The 23,131-nt window shown below is 46.7% G+C and overlaps 1 protein-coding gene across 4 annotated transcripts in view; it reads right to left on the reverse strand.

The window, feature by feature from the left end:
• The window catches only part of CLIP2 (CAP-Gly domain containing linker protein 2), a 139,774-nt gene that overhangs the window by 61,588 nt on the left and 55,055 nt on the right, over window positions 1-23,131 (reverse strand). For all 4 annotated transcript variants that reach the window (XM_084823300.1, XM_084823297.1, XM_084823298.1 and 1 more), the window contains exon 4: window positions 3,345-3,469. In XM_084823300.1, the coding sequence (XP_084679426.1) occupies window positions 3,345-3,469 (125 nt within the window). The remainder of the gene's footprint in view (window positions 1-3,344; window positions 3,470-23,131) is intronic.

Below are 23,131 nucleotides of genomic sequence, written 5' to 3' on the forward strand. Positions count from 1 at the left end.
CATCTTCTGGACTTGTCTTTTGACCTGCCCCTCCCATCTTCTTGATGCTCATCCCATCTTGTTGCCCATCCCATCTTCTTCTGGACTTGTCTTTTGACTTGCCCATCCCATGCCTGGTTTTCCAGATCAGCTGCTACTGCTTGATCTTGGTCTACGGTTGGTGTTTTGACCCAATCTGCAGACCTAATTCATCTGGCACTTGTGCCGCCTCAGCCCCATAAACCTTGGAAGGCCCAGTAAGGTATTCAGGGCAACCACAAGAAAATGGTGACAGACATTTGTCCTTCAACAAAGCATCGTCTTGGTGAGCCACCTCCTACGTCACTGAGCTTAACTCGTGGTGGCAGTGGATACCTACTGCATTGAGTGCCAGATGGCTTGGTCACCATTTTTATTTCCCACAGCGCCCACAATATATTTATTTATTCATTATTTACAATATTTATATACCACTCCACATCAAAAGTTTTCAGAGCAGCAAACAGCAAAGACAACAGAATAAAACACCACGTGAAAACAATTAAAACATTTTAAAAGAAACACGTTTGGATAATAAACCACACCTGGTCACCAAGGAAGGCTGCCCGAAATAACAATGTCTTCAGGAGGCGCCGGAAGCAACACAACATTGGCGCCTGCCTGACCTCCAGAGGCAGGGAGTTCCACAGGAAGGGGGCCACCACACTGAAGGCTCTTTTCCTGGTGGACTCCAGCCAGGCCATGGGTCCATGTGGAACCACCAGGAGCAAGCCCTCTGATGACCTCAGTGACCGGGCAAGTTGGTAAGGAAGAAGGCGCTCTCTTGGGGATCCTGGTCCCAAGTTGTTTAGGGCTTTGTACACTAGCACCAAAACCATAAACCTGGCCCGGGAGCGAATAGGCAGCCAGTGCAGTTCCCTCAGCAACGGAGATGCCCGCTGAAACGGGGCAGATCCTGATAACAGCCGTGCTGCTGTGTTCTGCACTAGCTCCAGCTTCCAGACCAGCCTCAAGGGCAGTCCCACAGAGAGCACATTGCAGTAATCCAGCCTTGAGGCCTGTGCCACTGTGGCCAAGCTATCCCTGTCCAGGAAAGGCCCTAGCTGGCAAATCAGCCAAAGCTGGTAAAAGGCACTCCGATCCGCCAAGGCCGCTTTGGGCCTCCAGCAACAGTGATGGATCTAGACCCAGACTATGAACCTGATCTTTCAGGGGGAATGCAACCTGGTCCAGAATTATTTTATTTATTTATTTATTTATTTCATTTCTATACCGCCCAATAGCCGAAGCTCTCTGGGCGGTTCACAAAAACTAAAACCAAACAACACACAATAAAACAATTTAAAATATATAGAACATTAAAACCACAATATAACAATACAACCACAATAAAACCTAGCAGCAGTACAGGAGTTTAAAATACAGATTTAAAACAGCAAAGATAAAAATTTAGAAAGCTAAAATGCCTGGGAAAATAAAAAGGTCTTCACCTGGCGCCGAAAGGAGTACAATGTAGGTGCCAGGCGAACCTCACTAGGGAGCTCATTCCAGAGCCGGGGTGCCACAACAGAAAAAGCCCTCCTCCTAGTAGCCACCTGCCTCACTTCCTTTGGCAGGGGCTCATGGAGAAGGGCCGCTGATGATGATCTTAAGGTCCGGGCAGGCACATATGGGAGGAGGCGATCCTTCAGGTAACCTGGCCCCAAGCCGTTAAGGGCTTTGAATGTTAACACCAGCACTTTGAATCGGGCCCGGAAATGGACTGGCAGCCGATGCAGCTGGAAAAGTACTGGCATAATATGAGCTCGCAGGCCAGTCCCTGTTAACAATCTTGCTGCCCTGTTTTGGACCAGCTGAAGTTTCTGGACCGTTTTCAAAGGCAGCCCCACGTATAACGCATTGCAGTAATCCAGACGAGAAGATATCAGAGCATGGATAACTGTAGCTAGGCTATCTCTGTCCAGATAAGGGCGTAGTTGGTATACCAGCCTAAGCTGATAAAAAGTGCTCCGTGCCACTGAGTTCACCTGTGCCTCAAGTGACAGTTCTGGATCCAAGAGCACCCCCAAACTACGAACCTGATCCTTTAGGGGGAGTGCAACCCCCTCCAGAACAGGTTGAATATCACCTAGCCAGGCAGACGAACCACCCACTAACAGTACCTCCTTCTTGTCTGGATTGAATCTCAGTTTATTAGCCCTCATCCAGTCCATTACCGTGCCCAGGCACTGGTTCAGAACAGCCACTGCCTCACCTGGTTTTGATGAGAAAGAGAGGTAGAGCTGGGTGTCATCCGCATATTGATGGCACCTCAGCCCACACCTCCGGATAACCTCCCCCAGCGGTTTCATGTAGATGTTAAACAGCATGGGGGATAAAATAGAGCCCTGTGGAACCCCATGGCACAATTGCCATGGCACAGAGCAATAATCCCCCAGCACCACCTTCTGGAATCGGCCATCCAAGTAGGAGCGGAACCACTGTAGTGCAGTGCCTCCAACTCCCAACCCAGACAACCTATCCAGAAGGATACCATGGTCGATGGTATCGAAAGCCGCTGAGAGGTCCAGGAGAATCAACAGGGTCGCACTCCCCCTGTCCCTCTCCCGGCAGAGGTCATCCCACAGGGCGACCAAGGCAGTTTCCGTTCCAAAACCAGGCCTGAAGCCCGACTGAAATGGATCTAGATAATCCGTTTCATTCAAGAGTGCCTGGAGCTGTCCTACAACCACCCGCTCAAGCACCTTGCCCAGGAAGGGGATGTTGGCCACTGGCCTATAATTGTTAACATCCTCTGGGTCCAGGTTAGGCTTTTTCAGGAGTGGTCTAATTACTGCCTCTTTTAAAGCGGCAGGCACCACTCCCTCTCTCAAGGAGGAATTTACAACCTCCTGTACCCAGCCGGACAACCCCTCCTTGTTTGATTTAATAAGCCATGAAGGGCAAGGGTCAAGCACACAAGTGGCCGATCGGACTTGGCCAAGCACCTTGTCCGCATCCTCAGGCCTCAGTAACTGAAACTCATCCAATAAAACTGGACCAGACGGTGCTCTGAACGCCTCTACCAATGGAACTGCATTAATGGTGGTGTCCAATTCATGACGAATCTGAGCGACTTTATCCTCAAAGTGCCGCGCAAACTTGTCACAGCGTGCTACCGAGGGTTCCACCGTCTCTCTCCCTGGCCCAGAATGTAACAGGCCGCCAGAACCATGGCTTTAGGACATTGTGGGAAATTAAATACGAAAGATGGTTGCAAGGATCAGTTCCTCAGGAAGGGGGAAGGGAGGGCAGGCATCAACACAACTGTGGCCCCTACCCGCATCCACGCTCAGACAGGCTACGGCAGTAACCTATTTCATTACCTTGTTCCAGCAACCGCTCCATCATTCTTCCCCAAAGGTTCATCCAACTCTACCCCGCACCATTCCCCTTTGGCAAAATCCGTCTCCCCCACGTAGCGCACAACGCCGGTTTTTGTTCCGCCAACCTGTTAAATGGTTTGGGGAAAGAAAAAGGGGTGGGGGGAAATAAACTTTTTTTTAACAGTGCTTTTCTTAAAAAAAAAAAAGTCAGACAAACATACAAGAAAATCAAGCTAGAGGTAAAAAAACAACAACCCTACACCTGGTCAGAATAGGAAAATGGGCAGAAATCAGTAACAGAGCCATATTGTGTCACAGAGTTTTGACACTAAAAACAATCACGTTTTTAAGTTGTGAAAAAATATTACTCTGGGCCAATATTAATACTAACAGTTGTTGCCACAGAACAAGAGACATACAAATTTATTTATTTACAACATTTGTATACCACTCCCCATCTAAAATAGATTCCAGAGCAGTGAACCTAAGCGGTACAATAGTAAAAAAGAAAAAAAGATTAAAACACCATATTAAAATTATTAAAAACAGAATGCCAATAAAAACCATGTCAATGCCAGAAAACCAATAAAAACTGGTCATTTAAGGAATGCTTCCTGGAACAGAACTGTTTTCAGGATGCACTGGAAGCAACCCAGTGTTGGTGCCTGCCTGACCTCCAGAGGCAGGGAGTTCCAAAGAAAGGGGGCCACCACACTGAAGGCTCTTCTCCAAGTGGACTCCAGTCAGGCCATAGCTCCATGTGGAACCACCAGGTCTAAAGTTTATGGAATCTAATTCTATTGATTTAAGAGTGCAGAATTTCAGCGTTACACTGAATTCTTCATCAGCCAGAGTGGAGAAAGCTAGCTAATAATATTCAGAGGTAGAGGGAAAACAATTGCTCCAGAATTATGTTACCTCCTCCTTCCCTGTCATGCAACTCATTGTTAGTATCTGACCTCTTCCCATATCTAACACAATTATCTAACACAATATATACCACAATATATATTGTCTTATCTAACACAATATACCAGGCCAGCCCCGAAACTCCAGGATCAGGGGCAGTGTACCTCTGAAACTGAGTTGTCAACAGACAGAGAGGGATATTGGAGAGCTCCTTCAGAGTTCTGACTGGTTCTGACTGAAACCCGGAGCGGATTCACCATGCCACTGACACCAGAGCCACCAGCCTCCACGGCTTCATGCCCCACTTGGGGACTTCCCAGAAGCAACTGAATGACCAGATCTGGTCAGAGCCAGCACCAGGTTAGAGAGGGGGCAACAATGTGCCCTGGGGAGGGGTCCCCACAGCCTGCTGCCCTACTCTTCCCATCTGTGGTTTACCCAGTGGCGGCAGCAACCAAATCTAAGAAGCCTCCCGCCATTTTAATTTTCCCACAGTGCTCTGAGGGATGCTACAACAGGTGCTTCAGGGAGAGTCAAAATAGTTGGCATCCCAACTGTTGCTTCCATAAGCCCACAGCAAGAGATCGGGCCGTGGGAAGGACAAATAGCTTGTGCCCTCACAGTTGCCCAACGATGATAGACAGTATTATTGGCTGGTAGAAAGTACTGTTGGCTGGGATCTGATCCCACAAGGTTCTTCTCACTGTACAACATGTATGAATAATAATAAAGTTCTTTTCCACACAGCGCGGAGTTAAACTATGGAATTCGCTACCACGGGATGCAGTGATGGCCACCCATTTGGATGGCTTTGAAAGGGGGTTGGACAAATTCCTGGAGGAGAAGACTATCAATGGCTTCTAGTGTCATGTTCTCTTGGTCCCCCTCCTTCCTCAAGCACATACACAAGAAGAGAGGCTTCAGTCTCACGCCTTTAATTCACCATCAACAGGTTCATTACAGGTGCAAATCCTCGAAGACTCTCAGGCTACAAAGGAATGACGACAGGGGATCCAAACGGGAGCTATGATGTTGCCAGCAGTTTGAAACAAGGCTTGCTAGCTGGAATAATAACTCAAGGAGCGATGCCCTTCCCTTCCACTGATGCTCCCCTACGTCGACCTTCACGCATCGCCAAACGGGTCAACCGTCTGAGCTCCGCCTCTAACTTTTCCCTCTTAGCTTTGCACCGCAGTCTAGCATCACTCAGGTCACACCCCGTGCTCTCCTCCTCCTCCTCCTGAGTTCTCATGGAGAAGGAAAAGGGGGGGGGGCCTTCAGGCCCAGCCATCCAGGTCTTAGCATCCTGAGAATCATGCCTATCCATATCTGAACTCGCTCAGGAAGATGCCTCCCCCGGTTCTGACTGTTCCCCTTCTGAATTTGAACTGCTAATTATCTCCATACGCTCAGAATCAATCCTGACATCTAGTCCTGATGGCTATGCGCTCCCTCCAGAACCAGAGGCAGTGAAACCATGTACCCCAGTTGCTGGGGAACATAGGCAGGAGGGTGCTGTTGCACTCATGCCCCGCTTGTGGGTTGCTGGTCAACTGCTGGTTGGCCACTGTGTGAGCAGAATACTGGATGAGATGGACCCTTGGTCTGATCTAGCAGGGCTCTTCCTAGGTTCTTATGTTAGTTCAAAATATGCCTCAGCAGCTGAAATACCTCCAGAACCAGAGGCAGTGAGCCTATGTACACCAGTTGCTGGAGAACATGGGTGGGAGGCAGCGGTGTCATGGAGGCAGGGCTCGCAGGGACGCAGCCCCAGCACTTTTTCATGAGCAGGGACTCTGATGTCGTCTGCCACCCCCCTCAGAATTCCCTGTTCCCTCTGAGCTCAGCTGTGATCCTCACTGTAGCTGTGGGGGGAATGAATTTTCCAAGCAACAATATATTGTTCCATGTTGGAATGCAACATATTTGGGATGACTTGGCCTGGAATGGGCAATTAAGACCTATTCGCTTTACCAAAGATGTGCTCCTGGTGGAAATGAAAACTCCTAGAACTGGTTTGTTGATATGGATCGACACAGCGGCCTGAAATGCTTGGACTGCCCTTGGAGACTATCACAATGAGTGAGCTCCTGCATTTCCAAATTTACCACTACACCACTGGTGGGAGGGTGCTGTTGCACTCGTGTCCTGCCTGTGGGTCCCTGGTCAACAGCTGGTTGGCCGCTGTGTGAACAGAATGCTGGACTAGATGGACCCTAGATGGTCTGATCCAGCATGGCTCTTGTTATGTTGTTGTTGATGACGATGACGGTGACGGTGATGATTTTAACGCAGGCTCTGCCTGCTTGGTTACACAGAAGGGTTTTGGTTTTTTTTAGAGGGAGATAACGCGTACGAAGAAAGGAAAGGAAAAACAAAAGGGTCAATCAGGAAAGACGTGAATCCTATTCAAGCACCTTACTAAGAAATATGTGTCTTGAGAAGGTACTTGAATAGAATAACCAAAGAAATTTGTAGAACCATGTAGGGGGATGGTGAGCAAAGAATTAAATGTGTGCTTCAGATGGAAAGCATCTGGTTGGAAGGCCATTGCTTAAAGTTAGAGCACACGCTTTGCAAGCAGAATTTCCCAGGTTCAATTGCCGGCATCTCCAGGTAGGGCCGGGAAAGAATCCTGCCTGAAACTGCACAGAGCCCCTGCCAGTTATTTCAAATACTGAGCAAGATGGACCTGTGATCTGACTTCATCCAAGGCAGCTTCCTGAGAAATCCTGGAAGGCTGAGATGCAACTGTACATCCACAGTCCTACGTGGCCTCCAAACTGATTTTAAAACCTGCCCAAAGTGCATTTAAAATCATCTTTCTGTCTTTCACACGTGGATGGCAGCGTCCTGTGAAAAGCCCGTTCCCGTTCCGCCTCCTCCCTCCTTGCCTTTCCTGAAGGCACTCTCAAACAGATGCCTAGGCAGGGTTCAGAGCAAAAATCGCACGACCCCACTTAGAACCAGCCTGCTGCAATATTCTAGTCACCAGATGCAGCACAAGAATGACGAAGTGGAGGTGAAGCACAGGAAAACATACAGATAAAGACCAGCTGACCAGCAAACAGATTTATTCAGCTCCATTAATCTGCTAATGCTGCCCAAATACATGCATATGCGGGTTTTTGCTTGTTTGTTTTATTTAAAAGCTTGCTGACAAGTTTGGTTAAGTAGAACAGGCTCATTGAATGCTTGGTATTTGCTGACTGCAACAGGATGAAAGCATCCCACATTGACAGAAAGAACTCTGTTACAGATATCAAACAGACCTTTCCACTATTCTTTGGTTTAGTTTAACAGATAGAGGGGCATGTTCTCAATGGGTGGTAGTGACTAGAAGATACTTCCTAAACTGCATTGATGTCTGATGGCTACTAGCTAGGACAGAACACACATGTTTCAGTAAGGCTGGAAAGAAAGAGTTTGGCAGCTGGAATGTAGTCAAAGGAGGAGACAGATATCTTGAGCTTTGCAGCTAGGTAGAACAGGAAGATTTTTTCTGTGGGGGGGGGGAAGTTGCTAATACATAAGAAGAGCCCTGCTGGATCAGGCCAAGGGTCCATTTAGTCCAGCATTCTGTTCGCACAGTGGCCAACCAGCTGCCCGGAGGAAACCCACAAACAGGACATGAGTGCGACAGCACCGTCTCACCCATGTTCCCCAACAACTGGTGTGCATAAGCACACTGCCTCTGATACTGGAGGTAGCATATTGCCATCAGGACTAGTAGCCATTGATAGCCTTCTCCTCCAGGAATTTGTCTAAACCTGCACTTGAAAGCCATACAAATGGTCTAACCCCACTTTAAAGCCATCCAGCAAATTTGTCTGTTGTTGTTGTTCAGTCGTTAAGTCGTGTCCGACTCTTCATGACCCCATGGACCATAGCAAGCCAGGCCTTCCTGTCCTCCACTCTCTCCCTGAGTGTGTTCAAGTTCATACTCATTGCATCGGTGATGCTATCTAGCCATCTCATCCTCTACTGTCCCCTTCTCCTTTTGCCTTCAGTCTTTCCCAGCATCAGGGTCTTTTCCAGGGAGTTTTCTCTTCGCATTAGGTGGCCAAAATATTTGAGCTTCAGCTTCAGGATCTGTCCTTCCAATGAGCGGTCAGGGTTGATTTCCTTTAGGATGGACTGATTTGACCTCCTTACAGTCCAGAGGACTCGTAAGAGTCTTCTCCAGCACCACAGTTCGAAAGCATCAATTCTTCGGTGCTCAGCCTTCCTTATAGTCCAGCTCTCACAGCCATACATTACTACTGGGAAAACCATAGCTTTGATTATATGAACCTTTGTCGGCAAGGTGATGTCTCTGCTTCTTACTATGCTGTCTAGGTTTGCCATAGCTTTCCTCCCAAGGAGCAAGCGATTTTTAATTTCATGGCTACAGTCACCATCTGCGGTGACCTTGGAGCCCAAGAAAGTAAAATCTGTCACTGCTTCCATTTCTTCCGCTTCTATATGCCAGGAAGTGATGGGGCCAGATACCATGATCTTAGTTTTTTTAATGTTGAGTTTCAAACCAGCTTTTGCACTCTCCACTTGCACCCTCAACAAGAGGCTCTTTAGATCCTCTTCGCTTTCTGCCATTAGGGTGGTATCATCTGCGTATCTGAGGTTGTTGATAATTCTCCCAGCAATCTTAATTCTGACCTGTGATTCATCCAACCCGGCATTTCTCATTATATACTCTGCATATAAATTAAATAAGCAGGGCGACAATATACAGCCTTGTCATACTCCTTACTCAATTTTGAACCAATCGGTTGTTCCACGTCCGGTTCTTACTGTTGCTTCTTGACCCTCGTACAGGTTTCTGAGGAGACAGGTAAGGTGGTCTGGTACTCCCATCTCTTTAAGAATTTGCCACATTTTGTTGTGATCCACACAATCAAAGGCTTTAGCGTAGTCAATGAAGCAGAAATAGATGTTTTTCTGGAATTCTCCTCCTTTCTCCATGATCCAGCAAATGTTGGCGATTTGATCTCTAGTTCCTCTGCCTCTTCGAAACCTCGCTTGTACTTCCGGTAGTTCTCGGTTCACATGCTGCTGAAGTCTAGCTTGTAGGATTTTGAGCATCACCTTGCTGGCATGTGAAAAGAGTGCAATTGTGCCGTAGTTTGAGCACTCTTTGGCATTGCCCTTCTTTGGAACTGGAATGTAAACTGACCTTTTCCAGTCTTGTGGCCACTGTTGAGTGTTCCAAATTTGTCTGACCTCCCTTTAAAGCCATCACTAAGTCTTGTGAATTCCATAGTTTGTTTGCATTTGGGGGAAATGATGTTCTTTTACAGTTTAGCACCAATTTTCCCCATGGTGTATACAAGGTGACCACAGGGGGGTGAATATCAGTGCTAATCTGTGAAGGCAGTTCCCCTTAAAACAAAACACCACACATTAGCAGATTCCCTGCCCTTCTCCCAAAGTCTTCTTTTTCTAGCTAGCTGCAAAGCTCAGATTTCTGTTTCCTCTTTGGCTACCTTCCAACTGCCAAGCTGTTTACCACCAAACATGATTTTATAAACCTCTATAAATTCTCTGCTTAAATCATCTCCTGCCGCCGCCATCCTGAACTTTAAAAAGTCCCAGATGCCTTAGCCTTTCCTTGCAGGGAAGGTGTCTCAAGACTCTGGTCATGTTGATTACCGTTTTCTGGAACTTTTACAGTCCTACAGTAATTCCGGATGTATTCAAACCCACAAAAACCTGGATAAGCATGACTCAAGTTATAACAACAAAGAGTCTTGTGGCACCTTTAAAGACTACCAAATTTATTCTGGCATAAGCTTTCGTGGACATGAAATGGAGAGTGTCCACAAAAGCTTATGACAGAATAAATTTGGTAGTCTTTAAGGTGCCACAAGACTCTTTGTTGCTTTTGCGGCTATCCTTCTGGAAATTGTTAACTAATAACGGAGATGTGGAACGTTTTTCATTAAAATCTCTGTCTGTGGCTTCTAGAATTGGGGTCTTTTCCCCAATGAAATATCTTCCTCAACTCCAAAGCAGAGGTAAATTTTCACAAAAGTCTCCAAATGCAGCTGAACGAGGGAGGGAGAGAGGGAGGGACATCTGAGTGTGTCTCTTGAACAGCAACATGAAAATAATCCCTTTGGAAGCCGAAGGGAGAGCAAAAACCTAAAATTATCGTGTCTCATAATTGTGAGGCAGTTGCTGCTCTGAGACCACCCACATGCTCTTCTCTGCCACGGGCCACCTTGATGGCCATAAGCAAAAGCCTGAGAACAGCATGTTTGTGCACAAAACAGAGCTTGATTGTAACTATGAGTCAACCCTGGAATCTATTTTCTATGAGCCTTAGCCCTAGAGAGCCAATCAGAAGTGTTCCTCTGAGCATGCACAGAGTGGCCCCCTTTCTTACTACATATGCTTTGACTACAGACTACACTTGCCCCTCTTTATCAGGGGACAGGCTCTGGGGGGTTTTATTCCGGTCCCTGGTAAATGACTCTCCCTGTTTTGCCTTTGGAGCAAAAACAAACAGTGTGCCAGTGTGATTTGCAAGCTTTGCCCCTCTTCAGAGTTCCCTCCCGCAAAGAGTCTCTAGAATTCATATCCGAGGAACTGACACATCCCGTTCTCTAGAGCGCATGCGTGCCTATGCATGCGCATGAATGCTAAGGCATCATACAGTGCACAGCCTGCCATTTTGTGTGCCACAGCTGCCAAAGCATACTTCTGAACAGTTCATAACTTATTGCAGGACTGTTATGTTTTCTAGTACAACTTTTAACACGAGCACATGCCCTCCTGGTTTTCTAGATCGCCGGAAGACAGGCAATTGCAAAGTACATACGTGCATTGTGTGTGTGTTTCAGGTGGAGGAGACCCTTTAGCGATGTGAAATAGTGAGAAAAGGGACTCCGTGCAGGATCATCAGTGTGAGAATTGGGATGTTACCAGCATGTCCCATTTTCAAGCGTAAAATGTTGGTACGTATGTATATCAATACTGAGAAACCAAAGATGGAGGTATGTATAGCATTGGTGTTTAAGTGCTAGATCGGTTGTTAAACAGAGACTACGAGTATCTCTACGCGAGCCTAAAATCCCACATTTAAAATGGGGCTTTCTGCTTCTGTTTTACATGCAAGATCACAATGGGCTCCCTTTACACAGGCTTCCTTTTCATCCTCCCCCTTCCCTTTGCTTCTCCCCCTTATCTGAGTCTTCCATATGTCTCATTGATCTCGTTCCTCTTCTTGCAGATTTTCCTTTTTCATGGAGGGAGCTCAAGTGGGGTAATGTAATACTTCATTATCTTCGATCTATTTAAAAGCGGAATAAAGGTCATGTAGTGCAGAGATGCCCTGGAAGTTAACAGCGTCATCTAAAGGGCCCGCAAACTTCCGTGATGAGCCATCTCAATAGCTTGATAAAAGTTCCGTGTGAAGGAGCCCTATAAGAGACAGATTATCAGGAGTGCCAAGGGGCTGCTGGGAGACCACTTTCCCCTCAGTTGTTGGGTCTATCATGCCTCCTCTGCAAGGACGGAATGCCCTGTTTAGGATGGTTAACTATTCCTAAATACGGGAAGGCATTCTCCTTGGCAAGGTTTAATGTTCTCCCCTCCAAACTATTCTCCCCTCTCTCAAAATACTAGAACCCGGGGTCATCCCATGAAGCTGATGCGTGGGAGATTCAGGACAGATCAAAGGAAGGACGTCTTCACACAGCGGGGAGTGAAACTATGGAATTCGCTACCACAGGATGTAGTGATGGCCACCCATTTTGATGGCTTTAAAAGTGGGTTAGAGAAATTCCTGGTGGAGAAGGTTACCAATGGCTACTAGTCTTGATGGCTATGTGCTACCTCCAGTACTAGAGGCAGTATGCCTAGGTACACCAGTTGCTGGAGAACATGGGGGGGGGGGGTGCTGTTGCGCTCATGCCCTGCTTGTGGGTTCCTGGTCGACAGCTGTTTGGCCACTGTGTCAACAGAATTCTGGACTAGATGGTGCCTTGGTGTGAACCAGCAGGGCTCTTCTTATGTTCTTATATTCTTATTAGAGGGCAGATTAAATACAACTCCAATGAATAACAGATGCTGCCCCTGTAATAACACTTAGGTGAAGTCCATCTTGCATGCTCTATTCCATCGTATATATTATCACGAGGCCAGAAAAGACCCAATATATCCCATCACAGAGCTTTTCCCCTGGCCACTCTTTTGAGTCCGTATTGATTCTTTTACTCCAGGGTACCAACAAGTTAATTACTGAGCGAGTGGCTAAATTCCTGAACCTGGTTATCCTCACTAGACCACTTAGGATTGTTTGACTACACTCCTCGTGGAGACAAATTTACTGTTCAGTTCTTTACTGATTTTATATCTCTCTAGCTTACTAGTATGTATTTTATTAATATGTGTATATTTAATATGCCGTACTATCATAGAATCATAGAATAGTAGGGTTGGAAGGGGCCTACAAGACCATCGAGTCCAACCCCCTGCTCAATGCAGGAATCCAAGTCAGAGCATCCCTGCTAATAAAGGTTGATTGACTGATGGAATGATTGATTGATTGATTGATTGATTGATTGATTGAACAAACATTGGTGTTTTTATTCAGGCCCGCGGCCTGCAACAAAATGCAATATCTTCTCACCCGTTAAGACAAGGGTGAGCAATTTGTGCCTTCCAGAAGTTTTGGCCTACAACTCCCATGCTGCCTAGGATGGTGGGAGTTGTGGACTAAAACATCTGAAGGGCTGCAAGTTGCCCCGACATTCTGTGGCAACTGGACCAGCTGAGTCATCATTGGGGCTGGAGGGGGGGTTGTTTTGTTTTTTGGCCTCCTTGGGGGTTTTTTTTTAACAGTTTTTGCACTACTGCAGACCTTGGAGTTCCTTTCCCCGACCCCCAGGTACGCCAACACCTCCCTCTTGTTCTCAGTGAACCAGTTTTGGCTCCATTTCTGGCATCACTCACTGTCTGAGTTCACTAACAGAGGGAGTGCTGCGGGAAAAAGCCTGTTTGGTACTAGAGAGCCTCAAAAATTGCCTCACGTTGGTACAGGGAGGGTTTGGGGCTGGCCGAGAGGTAATACTTTCCGTCCGAAGTCTTGCAGACAGAGGTTTATGGATTAACTGTAATTACATTCATAATGCGTCATTCTAAAGGTCACGAGGATATAGCTTAAGGGTTTGTTTTTTTCCTCTGTGGGTTATCAATTTTTCTAAAAACTCAAAATTAGGGGTTTCCTAAAGTTAAATGTGTAAGAGTAGGGGATGGGAGGGAGATGGTTTTTGTGTTGTGTAAGGTATCTCCGGACCAGAGAAAGCAGCTATTGTTGCATAATTGGGGGCTGAACAGGAGAGGCGAATGGTTCCTGGAGTAGAGACTGCCACAGCAGTCCTGACAAAGTGCCTTCATTTTGTTTGGCCGATTGTTCTCAGTAGCTGGCCTTCTAAACAGAAGGCACCCAAGGTTCCCTGAAACCCTGGAGAGCCGCTATCGCCGGTCAGTGTTGACAATACTGGCCTAGATGGACCAAGCGTCTGACTCAGTCTAAGGCAGCTTCTTCGGTCGCTATTAAATTGTGATCACGGTGAAACACCAAAGTACCCAAACTAGAACGACATGAAATTCAGCACTTCAGGGTGAGTGGAAGGAAGGTGCTCAAGGTAGAAAGCCCTTTCTACAAGCCCTGGGGGCTTATGCTCAAGGCAGAAAACACTGCTCTGTTGACCAGAAAAGAGCAGAATGACTGGCCCCATTATTTATAACTGGGCCCAGCCAATTTATTTATTTACTTATTATTAAATTTATTAATCGCCCATCTGGCTGGTCACCCAGCCACTCTGGGCGATGTACAACATACAATAAAAACAGTTTAAAACAATAAAATTCTACAATAAAAACATTTTCTAAAAATACCCTAACCCACCCCAAATGCCTGCCTGAACAACCACGTCTTTAATGCACGACGGAAGCTCATTAAAGAGGGGGCATGACGGAGTTCCCTAGGGAGGGAGTTCCACAGAGTGGGGGCCACCACAGAAAAGGCCCTCTCCCTCGTCCCCACCAGTCTAGCTGTCCTGGCTGATGAGACAGAGAGAAGGCCATCCGAGGCTGATCTTGTTAAGCGGCCTGTCTGGTGCTGCTGGAGGCGCTCCTTAAGATAGGCTGGGCCGGAACCATATAGGGTTTTAAAGGTCAAAACCAACACCTTGAATTTGGCCTGGAAAACAACTGGTAACCAGTGCAACTCCTTCAGCACTGGAGTGATGTGATCTCGCCGGCGGCTGCCTTTAATCAGGCGAGCCACCGCGTTCTGTACCAATCCAGGCACTTCATACTGCCAGCCAATCACAAGGGGTCTGCACACCTTTATTCCTTCCTGATAGGGATGTATGAAAGTTCCACCATGGATCTCGGGGCGGCCAAATGCCAGCGCACTCGGCCCCCCAAAATCGGTGGCGGAACGGCCCACCACCCCCTGCGCCCCCCCGGGACGGGACTTACCTGGGGCGGATCTTCCTGGCGGCGGCGGCTCCAGCAGCGGCTCCGGCGGCGGTTCAGCGGTGGTGGCGGCGGTGGCCGGTCTTCTGACTGGCCGCCGCCGCCGCCATTTCCAAGTTTAAAAAAAAAAATAAATGTGATAGGCTACGTAAACATTTACGTAGCCTATCATGGCTAAATTTTAAAAAACACCGTGATAGGCTACGTAAATGTTTACGTAGCCTATCACGGCTGACTTAAAAAAAACACACACGTGCGTACGCAAATGTTTGTGTTCCTTATTTTGGCACGTCTAGTCTACGTAAACATTTACGTAGACTACGGCGAAAATAAGGGGAACGCAAATAGTGTAGCGTCTACGCTATTTGCGTTCCCCTTATTTTCGCCGTAGTCTACGTAAATGTTTACCTAGACTAGACGTGCCAAAATGAGGAACGCAAATGGCGGCGCCCATGGGCGCCGCCATTTGCGTACACGCGTTGTTTTGTTTTGTTTTTAATCAGCCGTGATAGGCTACGTAAACATTTACGTAGCCTATCACGGCTGACTGCAGGGACGCAAACGGTGGTGGCTACGGCCGCCGCCATTTGCGTCCCTGCTAGCCAGTGGCAGGATGTCCGGCCGCTGGCAGAGCCGGCCGGCGGCTCCACAGAATTACTGCGGAGCGGAGCCGGCCGGCCAGGATTCAGGGAGAGGAGGGACGGAGTGCCTCCCCCCCTGGCCAGAATTTCGGGGCGAGGGACGGAGCGCCTCCCCCCCAGCATCAGCATAATCCGCAAACAGGTAAGTGACTTGCGTACATCCCTACTTCCTGAACCTAAAGGGAGCTCCACTGCCTGAGACACGCTGACCCAGGCTATGGCCCAGTGTGAGACCGGAGACGTACTTGATTCAAGCAGTGACTGAGCTACTCCTAGCAACTGAGCAGGAAGCAGACAGTCAGTGTGGTGTAGTGGTTAGAGTGTTGGGCTGGGACTTGACAGATCCAGTTTCTAGTCCACACTCAGCCATTAGGCTCACTGGGTGACTCTGAGCCAGTCACTGTGTGAAAGTTTGAGGCCTATAGAGGCAAGGAAAAGAAAACGGTCAGCCTAGAGGCCTGGAGTTTTTGGCTGGGAGGATGTACCCCTGAGAGGAGTAGTTTCATTTCCCCGGTTAAGTTTCAGTTTCATTTCCCCAGTTAAGTTTAATTTCTTCAGGTTTGAAGCAGTACTCTTGATTTTGAGGGAGGAGGGTATATAAAGAGAGCGAGAGAGCAGTGAGAGCAGAGTCAGAGAGTCCAGAGTATGAAGGGAGAGCAGGAAGAAGTACAGCTAGGGTAAAGGAACTTGCATTTTGAACTTCTATTTTCTCTTAAGTCCTTTTGTATCACTCAGCTCTATTATGTAAATACCTTTAGTTGTGATTTGCTAGCTTTAAATTTACCTGTAAACTGTTGTGGTTAAACCCTGTGTCTAGAGTGTCAATCACCCCACACCTACAGCCTAAACCCCATTTGAAAGGGGAAGGTAAAAGAAGGAAAGTGGGACTCTTTAAGAGGCAAGAGGTCCTTGCCTGCTAAAGAGGAGTTGCTCGGGGTCCAGGTCATAAGGGGAACCCTGACACACTGACACTCAGCCTAACCTACCTCACAGGGTTGTTGTGATGATAAAATGGAGAGGACTATATATGTCACCTTCGGTTCCTGGTAAGAGGAAAAAAGGCAGGATAAAAATGTAATCATAAATGTAGTAGTAGTAGTAATAATAATATAACATTAGAGCCGAACTGAAATGGTGGGTGGGTGAGTTGCAAACTCTGATGCCAGCTGGGGGCGCCGTGAACGTGAGTGTAAGTGTTTGCCCATTCCGAACAAAGGCATGCTGACTGCCATTCAAACTCACATGGCCAAATCAAATTGGTGTCATGACCACCACTGCTCTGGTTTCATGATATTTGATTGGCCAAGAGCCTCTGCCAATAGGAATGACGGTGGTTTTGATTTTTTTTTTGCCAAAGCAGCTGCCAAGAGGGGGAATGAATAAATACAAAAAAAAGCGGAGAGGGGTCAAGGAAAATCTTGGGAGACCTGAACACCCCCCGCCCTTTCATGCTGAAAATGTTCAGCTGCAAACATCTGGTTCTCACCTAGACAAAAACGGCAAGCATAGCTAGTTCTCCAAAAACCAGGCTCCAGAATGTGTTCTCCCCTCGTAAACCACCTGCTCCAGCCAATACTACAAACGGCTTTGAAAGAACATGCAAAATATCAGCCCACAAACATCGCCCCTGCATCAGAGCTTTAATGCACTCAGCCCACCTGCAAGCAAAATCCCAACTCTGAATTCAAAGACAGCCCTGAAGCGATTATGATCTTATTTCCGTAATGGAAAAAAGAAGTTCCATGCATTTGAAGAAGCTTTTGCATGCAGCCACAGATGAACAGAAAAATCATTGCAAAGCAAAAATAAAAAGGACTGGAGGCTTCCTTAGGATTCAAGTCACAGGAGAGTTCCTGCTGCAAGTCACTTCCATGTAAAAAGAGTTTAACGGGCAAGATCATAGAATCATAGAATAGTAGGGTTGGAAGGGGCCTACAAGGCCATCAAGTCCAACCCACTGCTCAATGCAGGAACCCAAGTCAAAGCATCCTGACAAGTGGCTGTCCAGCCTCATCTTGAATGCCTCCAGGGTGGGAGAGCCCACTACCTCCCTAGGTCATCGGTTCCACTGTCGTATTGCTCTAACAGTCAGGAAGTTTTTCCTGATGTTCAGCCGCAATCTGGCTTCCTGTAACTTGAGCCCAGTATTCCACGTCCTGCATTCTGGGATTCAACCTCACACAGCCACAGGGTATTATTTTGTGGTCAAATTCTCTCTCTGGCTTTATAACAGATGGAATTATTTGCTTTATCTTTATCCCACCCTTCTTCTAAGGAGGTCTGCGTAGTTCTTTCTCCCCCCACCCCTTTTATCCTCACAACCACCCTGCGGTAGGTTAGGCTGACAGAGCAACAGACACGAGTTTACCAAGTGAGTGTCCTAACTGGGTGCAGACTCAAATCCAGCCCCCAGCACTATTCCAGGACTCTTAACTGCTACATTACACTCACTCTCAATTTTGTTTAAATAAATTTCTGTATTTCAGATCCTCAACAGAGATGCCCCTTGGAGAACCTTGAAGGAAAATAAGGTAGCTTTTCTTAGGGGTAGGATAACTTACAATTTAATCTGAAAAAATAAATCGCCCAAACATTGCCAGGAGAGTGGGTCAGTCTTTCAACTTGTTTGGCCAACTGGGCTTAACAGATGAAGCTTAGTTTTTCTTAATGCTATTAAAAATGTTGGGGACAACCTATTTTTGTATATTTTTCCTGTAAGTGTCATTGTTTTAGAGCAGCCGGGGGACTTTTTTTTTTGTCAAAACACGCATAGGATTGCATCCTAAACAGATTAAGTGCAGGCCGCTTAATCAGATGCATGAAGTGTTTTGTTGAGTACAGCTACATACACACACACGCGTGGGCACGGACGTGGTTGTGGTGGGAGAAATGGGGGGATTGTAAATAGCGACGTCAGAGGAGGATAAAATGCAGAAAGTACAGATGGTGATCATTGCCTTATTCAAGAAATAGGTTTCAGGAGTTTGTCTTACAGCCATCAAGGAGGGAGCTAAACATATTTCCCTGGGGAAGATATTCCAGATTTTTTCCCATCTTCTGTGTGTGATTTCACACAAACATTTTCCAGCCACAAAGTGGCTTTCTCATGTCACCTACTGGCATATATTGATGGGGAATAATTGGGTCTTGGAAGGATTCCAGCAGGATGTGATCATGGGTGAACCAGGTTTACACAGATTTGTGATTCCAGTGTGAGAGGGACCCTTTAATATGTGGCAAAGGGAGATGATTTTTTGCAAAATATCAAAGTGGTTTAATGCAGACTTGTAAGCATCAGCCCGGTTGCCACATTGGACCAGGAATTCCGTGCAGGCAAGTGAGCGACAATGGAACCAATTCCCTAGGGAGGTGGTGGACTCTCCTACACTGGAGGCATTCAAGGTGAAGCTGACAGCCACCTCTCTGGGATGCTTTGACTTGGACTTGAGCAGGGGGTTGGACTCGAGGGTCTTGTAGGCCCCTTCCAACCTTACTATTCTATGATTCTATGATTCCCTAGTGCTCTCCAGATGTGCTGGACTACAACTCCCATAACTCCCCAGCAGCATAGCTGGCAGGGGATTATGGGAGTTTTACTCTAGAGGGCACCAGGTTGGGAAAGCCAGCTTTAGAGCGTAAACTGTGGATGGGTTGATACAGCAATGGGTTTCTCCAAGCTGAGCTGCAAATTTTTTAAAATGTGCAAGTAGCAACAGGCCACATAGTTAACAAAAATATAACATTATGAGGCAGCATCCGTCTCATTCCCAGTGGAGGCTGGTGGCTCTGATGTCAGTGGGGCAGTGAAGCCGCTTCAGGTTTCAGTCAGAACTCTAAAGGAGCTGTTTCATACCTTGGAGAGCTCCTTTAGAGTTCTGACTGGTTCTTACTGAAACCCGGAGCAGATTCACCGCCGCACTGACATTGGACCACCAACCTCCACTGGTCATTCCACAAACTCAAATAGCGCTACTGGAGCTCCGTTACTGGAGCTCCGCCATTGTGCAAGCGGTTGCCCATTATACTTGCACAACCGGTTGCACAATGGATTGCCAACCAGAATATGCAACCGGTTGCACAACACATTCTACAATGAGTTTGTTTGTTTGTTTGTTTATTTATTTATTCAATTTATATCCCGCCTATATACAAGATAGTCCAGGAGGCAGACAAAGTCAAAAACAAATTAAACACAAGAATAAACAATAAAAACAATACAGCATAAAAACAGTATATAACAATCAGCAAAAAGGAATAAGAATTCTAAAAAGGGAAGGCCTGCTGGAATAACAGAATCTGTAATTCTGCTTAAAAACAATCAAAGAGGTCAGCAGAGCTGAACAAGAGTTATGGACTAGTGGACGGAGAACAGATTGCAGAAGCATAATGCACAAACGCTTGGACAACTGAACGTGCGCAAACATAACTTTCATCAGATTCTCCTCTTGCGCATAGTTTGGAACCGTATTACCGCCAGCACAATGTAATTTGGCTACTGCCCTATGGGCCACTTCACACATGCTGAAGAAAGGGAGAGCACAGGTAACAACCTGTAGCAATGCAAGGGAAGACGAACTGGCGAAGGGATCCTTGGATTACATGGCTTGGGACTGCAATACTTAATGCTTCTCCCGATGTGAACCTACCCAGACAGTACAGTCAACATCTGGGGCCTTCCTCCGAGTGCCTCCTCCAAGGGAGGCTCGGAAGGTGTCAACAAGGGAGAGGGCCTTCTCAGTGGTGGCCCCCCAATTGTGAAACGAGCTCCCCACTGCAGCCCACCTGGCACCAACACTATCATCTTTCCAGTGCCAGGTTAAGACTGCCCTCTACTCCTAGGCATTTAATAGCATATGATGGGGCACTTATGCCAGCTGTTATAGAAATTGTGTACTGAAATTGTTTTTAGCTATTGACACTGTTTTTAAATTTTGTGGGTTCAACCATTTTTAGACTGTTTTATTATAATGTTGCAATGCTGTATAATCTTTTAATGTTGTAGTTTGCATTTTTTTTTCTGTGTATGAATTGTTGTAAACCTCCCAGAGAGCTTCGGCAATTGGGCGGTACAGAAATGAAATGAAATGAAATGAAATGAAGGGGAAGGGGAAGGGGAAGGGGAGGCGAGGAAGAGGAAGAGGAGGAAGAGGGATGTTTTCTAGGTTGACCCCATTTTTCATCTGTGAAATACTAAAAGATATATGAGAGAACTGTCATATCCCTGCAAGCTACACGTGATTTTTGCAGAGATCAGTTCACACACTGAGCCGCAAATGACTGAGAGACAAGAAGAAAAAATAAACTGGATGGCAGAAGCCTTTGTCACAACCTCTCGATTCCCGTGCCTGACTAACGAAGCTTAAGCACATACAGCTAAAGTAACTGTATATTCTGCCCCTGGGAGAAATTTTCGATTGTAAGCTCCATGGGGCAGGAACCTTGGGTACTCTGTAAAGCACCATATAGATTGACGGTGCTATGTAAAAACAAGTGGAACCTGCAACAAAATGTTGCAGTATGCTCCTCTTTAGTGTACCAGTCAGTCAGCCAAGCCATCTTCCCGAATACTCCATTCCCCTTCCTACTTGCTTTTCCAATATTCTCTCCCTCTCCTCTCTCTCTCTCTCTCTCTCTCTCTCACACACACACACACACACACAGGCATTCCATAGCCACTGAGCATATTCAGTCCTCACTCGGCCATTGGGGGTGAAGGATTCCCCCTCCTTTAGGATTCTTTTCCCCCACCAGATTTTTTTTTTGTTGTTCTTCTGTAAAATTCCCCAAACTGCTGATCCCTCCCTATTGTTTGTGGGTTATGCTATTTTGGCTCCATAAGTATCGACACTCATCCCTGAACATCAGAAATAGAGGGAATGATAAAATAAAATAAAAATAATTTGTGAGGGTTTTTTTAAAATGTACACATGGGTATAAAACAACCAAAGAATTAAGTCTGGGTTCTTTCTTAAATTTTCTAGAGAGAGGTCCTCCCCACCCCATTCATCCCCAGCAGGAAGACTGGAAGACAGACATGTGGCCTAAATTAAGGCTGCCGAGAGTCAGTCATAACATTTGAACTTCCTCTGCAATTTTCAGATTGTGCCACAATTCTGAAGAATGTTTTTTTCATCCGCCTGTTTTCCATTTACTGAGGTTCCCTGGCCCTGTGTCACAGCAAAACAGTCTCCTGTTCTTTCAGGACTAATTCAGATTTAGATCAATTCATATTTTAAAGTTTCATCCAAGAAAAGGACTTTTTAAAAACTCATAGCTGAATTAAAAAAACAACAGTCATGCTAACTCTCCATCTTTGTCCTGCGTTAAGTTTCTAACCAATGCCAGCCGAGTGCCTCTGGGAAATATATAAGTCAGACAACAATGTTCCCCTGTTGCCTATCTCCATCCCCAGGTAGTCTCAGATAGATTGCCCCTAAACCTGGAGGTTCCATTTAGGTATTATGACTGTTATGGGGAACTTCTGAAAGTAGGAACTGGGTTGGATGAATCAGAGGTCGGAATTAAGATTGCTGGGAGAACTATCAACAACCTCCGATATGCAGACGATACCACCCTAATGGCAGAAAGCGAAGAGGATCTAAAGAGCCTCTTGTTGAGGGTGAAAGAGGAGAGTGCAAAAGCTGGTTTGAAACTCAACATTAAAAAAACGAAGATCATGGCATCCGGCCCCATCACTTCCTGGCATATAGAAGGGGAAGAAATGGAAGCTGTGACAGATTTTACTTTCTTGGGCTCCAAGATCACCGCAGATGGTGACTGTAGCCATGAAATTAAAAGACGCTTGCTCCTTGGGAGGAAAGCTATGGCAAACCTAGACAGCACAGCAAGAAGCAGAGACATCACCTTGCCGACAAAGGTCCGTCTAATCAAAGCTATGGTTTTCCCAGTAGCAACGTATGGCTGTGAGAGCTGGACTATAAGGAAGGCTGAGCGCCGAAGAATTGATGCTTTCGAACTGTGGTGCTGGAGAAGACTCTTACGAGTCCCCTGGACTGCAAGGAGGTCACATCAGTCAATCCTAAAGGAAATCAACCCTGAGTGCTCCTTGGAAGGACAGATACTGAAGCTGAAGCTCCAATATTTTGGCCACCTAATGCGAAGAGAAAACTCCCTGGAAAAGACCCTGATGCTGGGAAAGACTGAAGGCAAAAGGAGAAGGGGACGGCAGAGGATGAGATGGCTGGATAGCATCACCGATGCAGTGGATATGAACTTGAGCACGCTCCGGGAGAGAGTGCAGGACAAGAAGGCCTGGTGTGCTGTGGTCCATGGGGTCACGAAGAGTCGGACACGACTGAACAACTCAACAACAACAACAACATTGCATAATAGCACCTGGATGATACAGTTCAGAGGGGCACTCTTGGTCTATCCAGAGAGACACAAATGAGATACAAGAGAAGGTGGCCTGTGGAGGCTGGTGGCTGATGTCGGTGGGGCAGTGAATCTGCTCCGGGTTTCAGTCAGAACCAGTAGAGAGCTCCTTTAGAATTCTGACTGGTTCTGACTGAAACCCGGAGCAGATTCACCGTCCCACTGACGTCAGAGCCACCAGCCTCTACTGGAGGTGACCTCAGCTGTCTGTCCATGAGGCTGGCTGGGACATGTCTGGCAAAGTTGCTGCACCACTAATTGTTCTTGCTGCAGAGGAAGAAACACAGCAGTGCCTTTGACAATGGACAGGCGTTGGGGTGACTTCGTGCCATATAGCTCAGCAAATTTCTGTTG

Source organism: Heloderma suspectum, chromosome 16 (genome assembly GCF_057233095.1).
Source record: "Heloderma suspectum isolate Gila_16-S chromosome 16, 16-S_ref, whole genome shotgun sequence".
NCBI lineage: Eukaryota > Metazoa > Chordata > Lepidosauria > Squamata > Helodermatidae > Heloderma > Heloderma suspectum.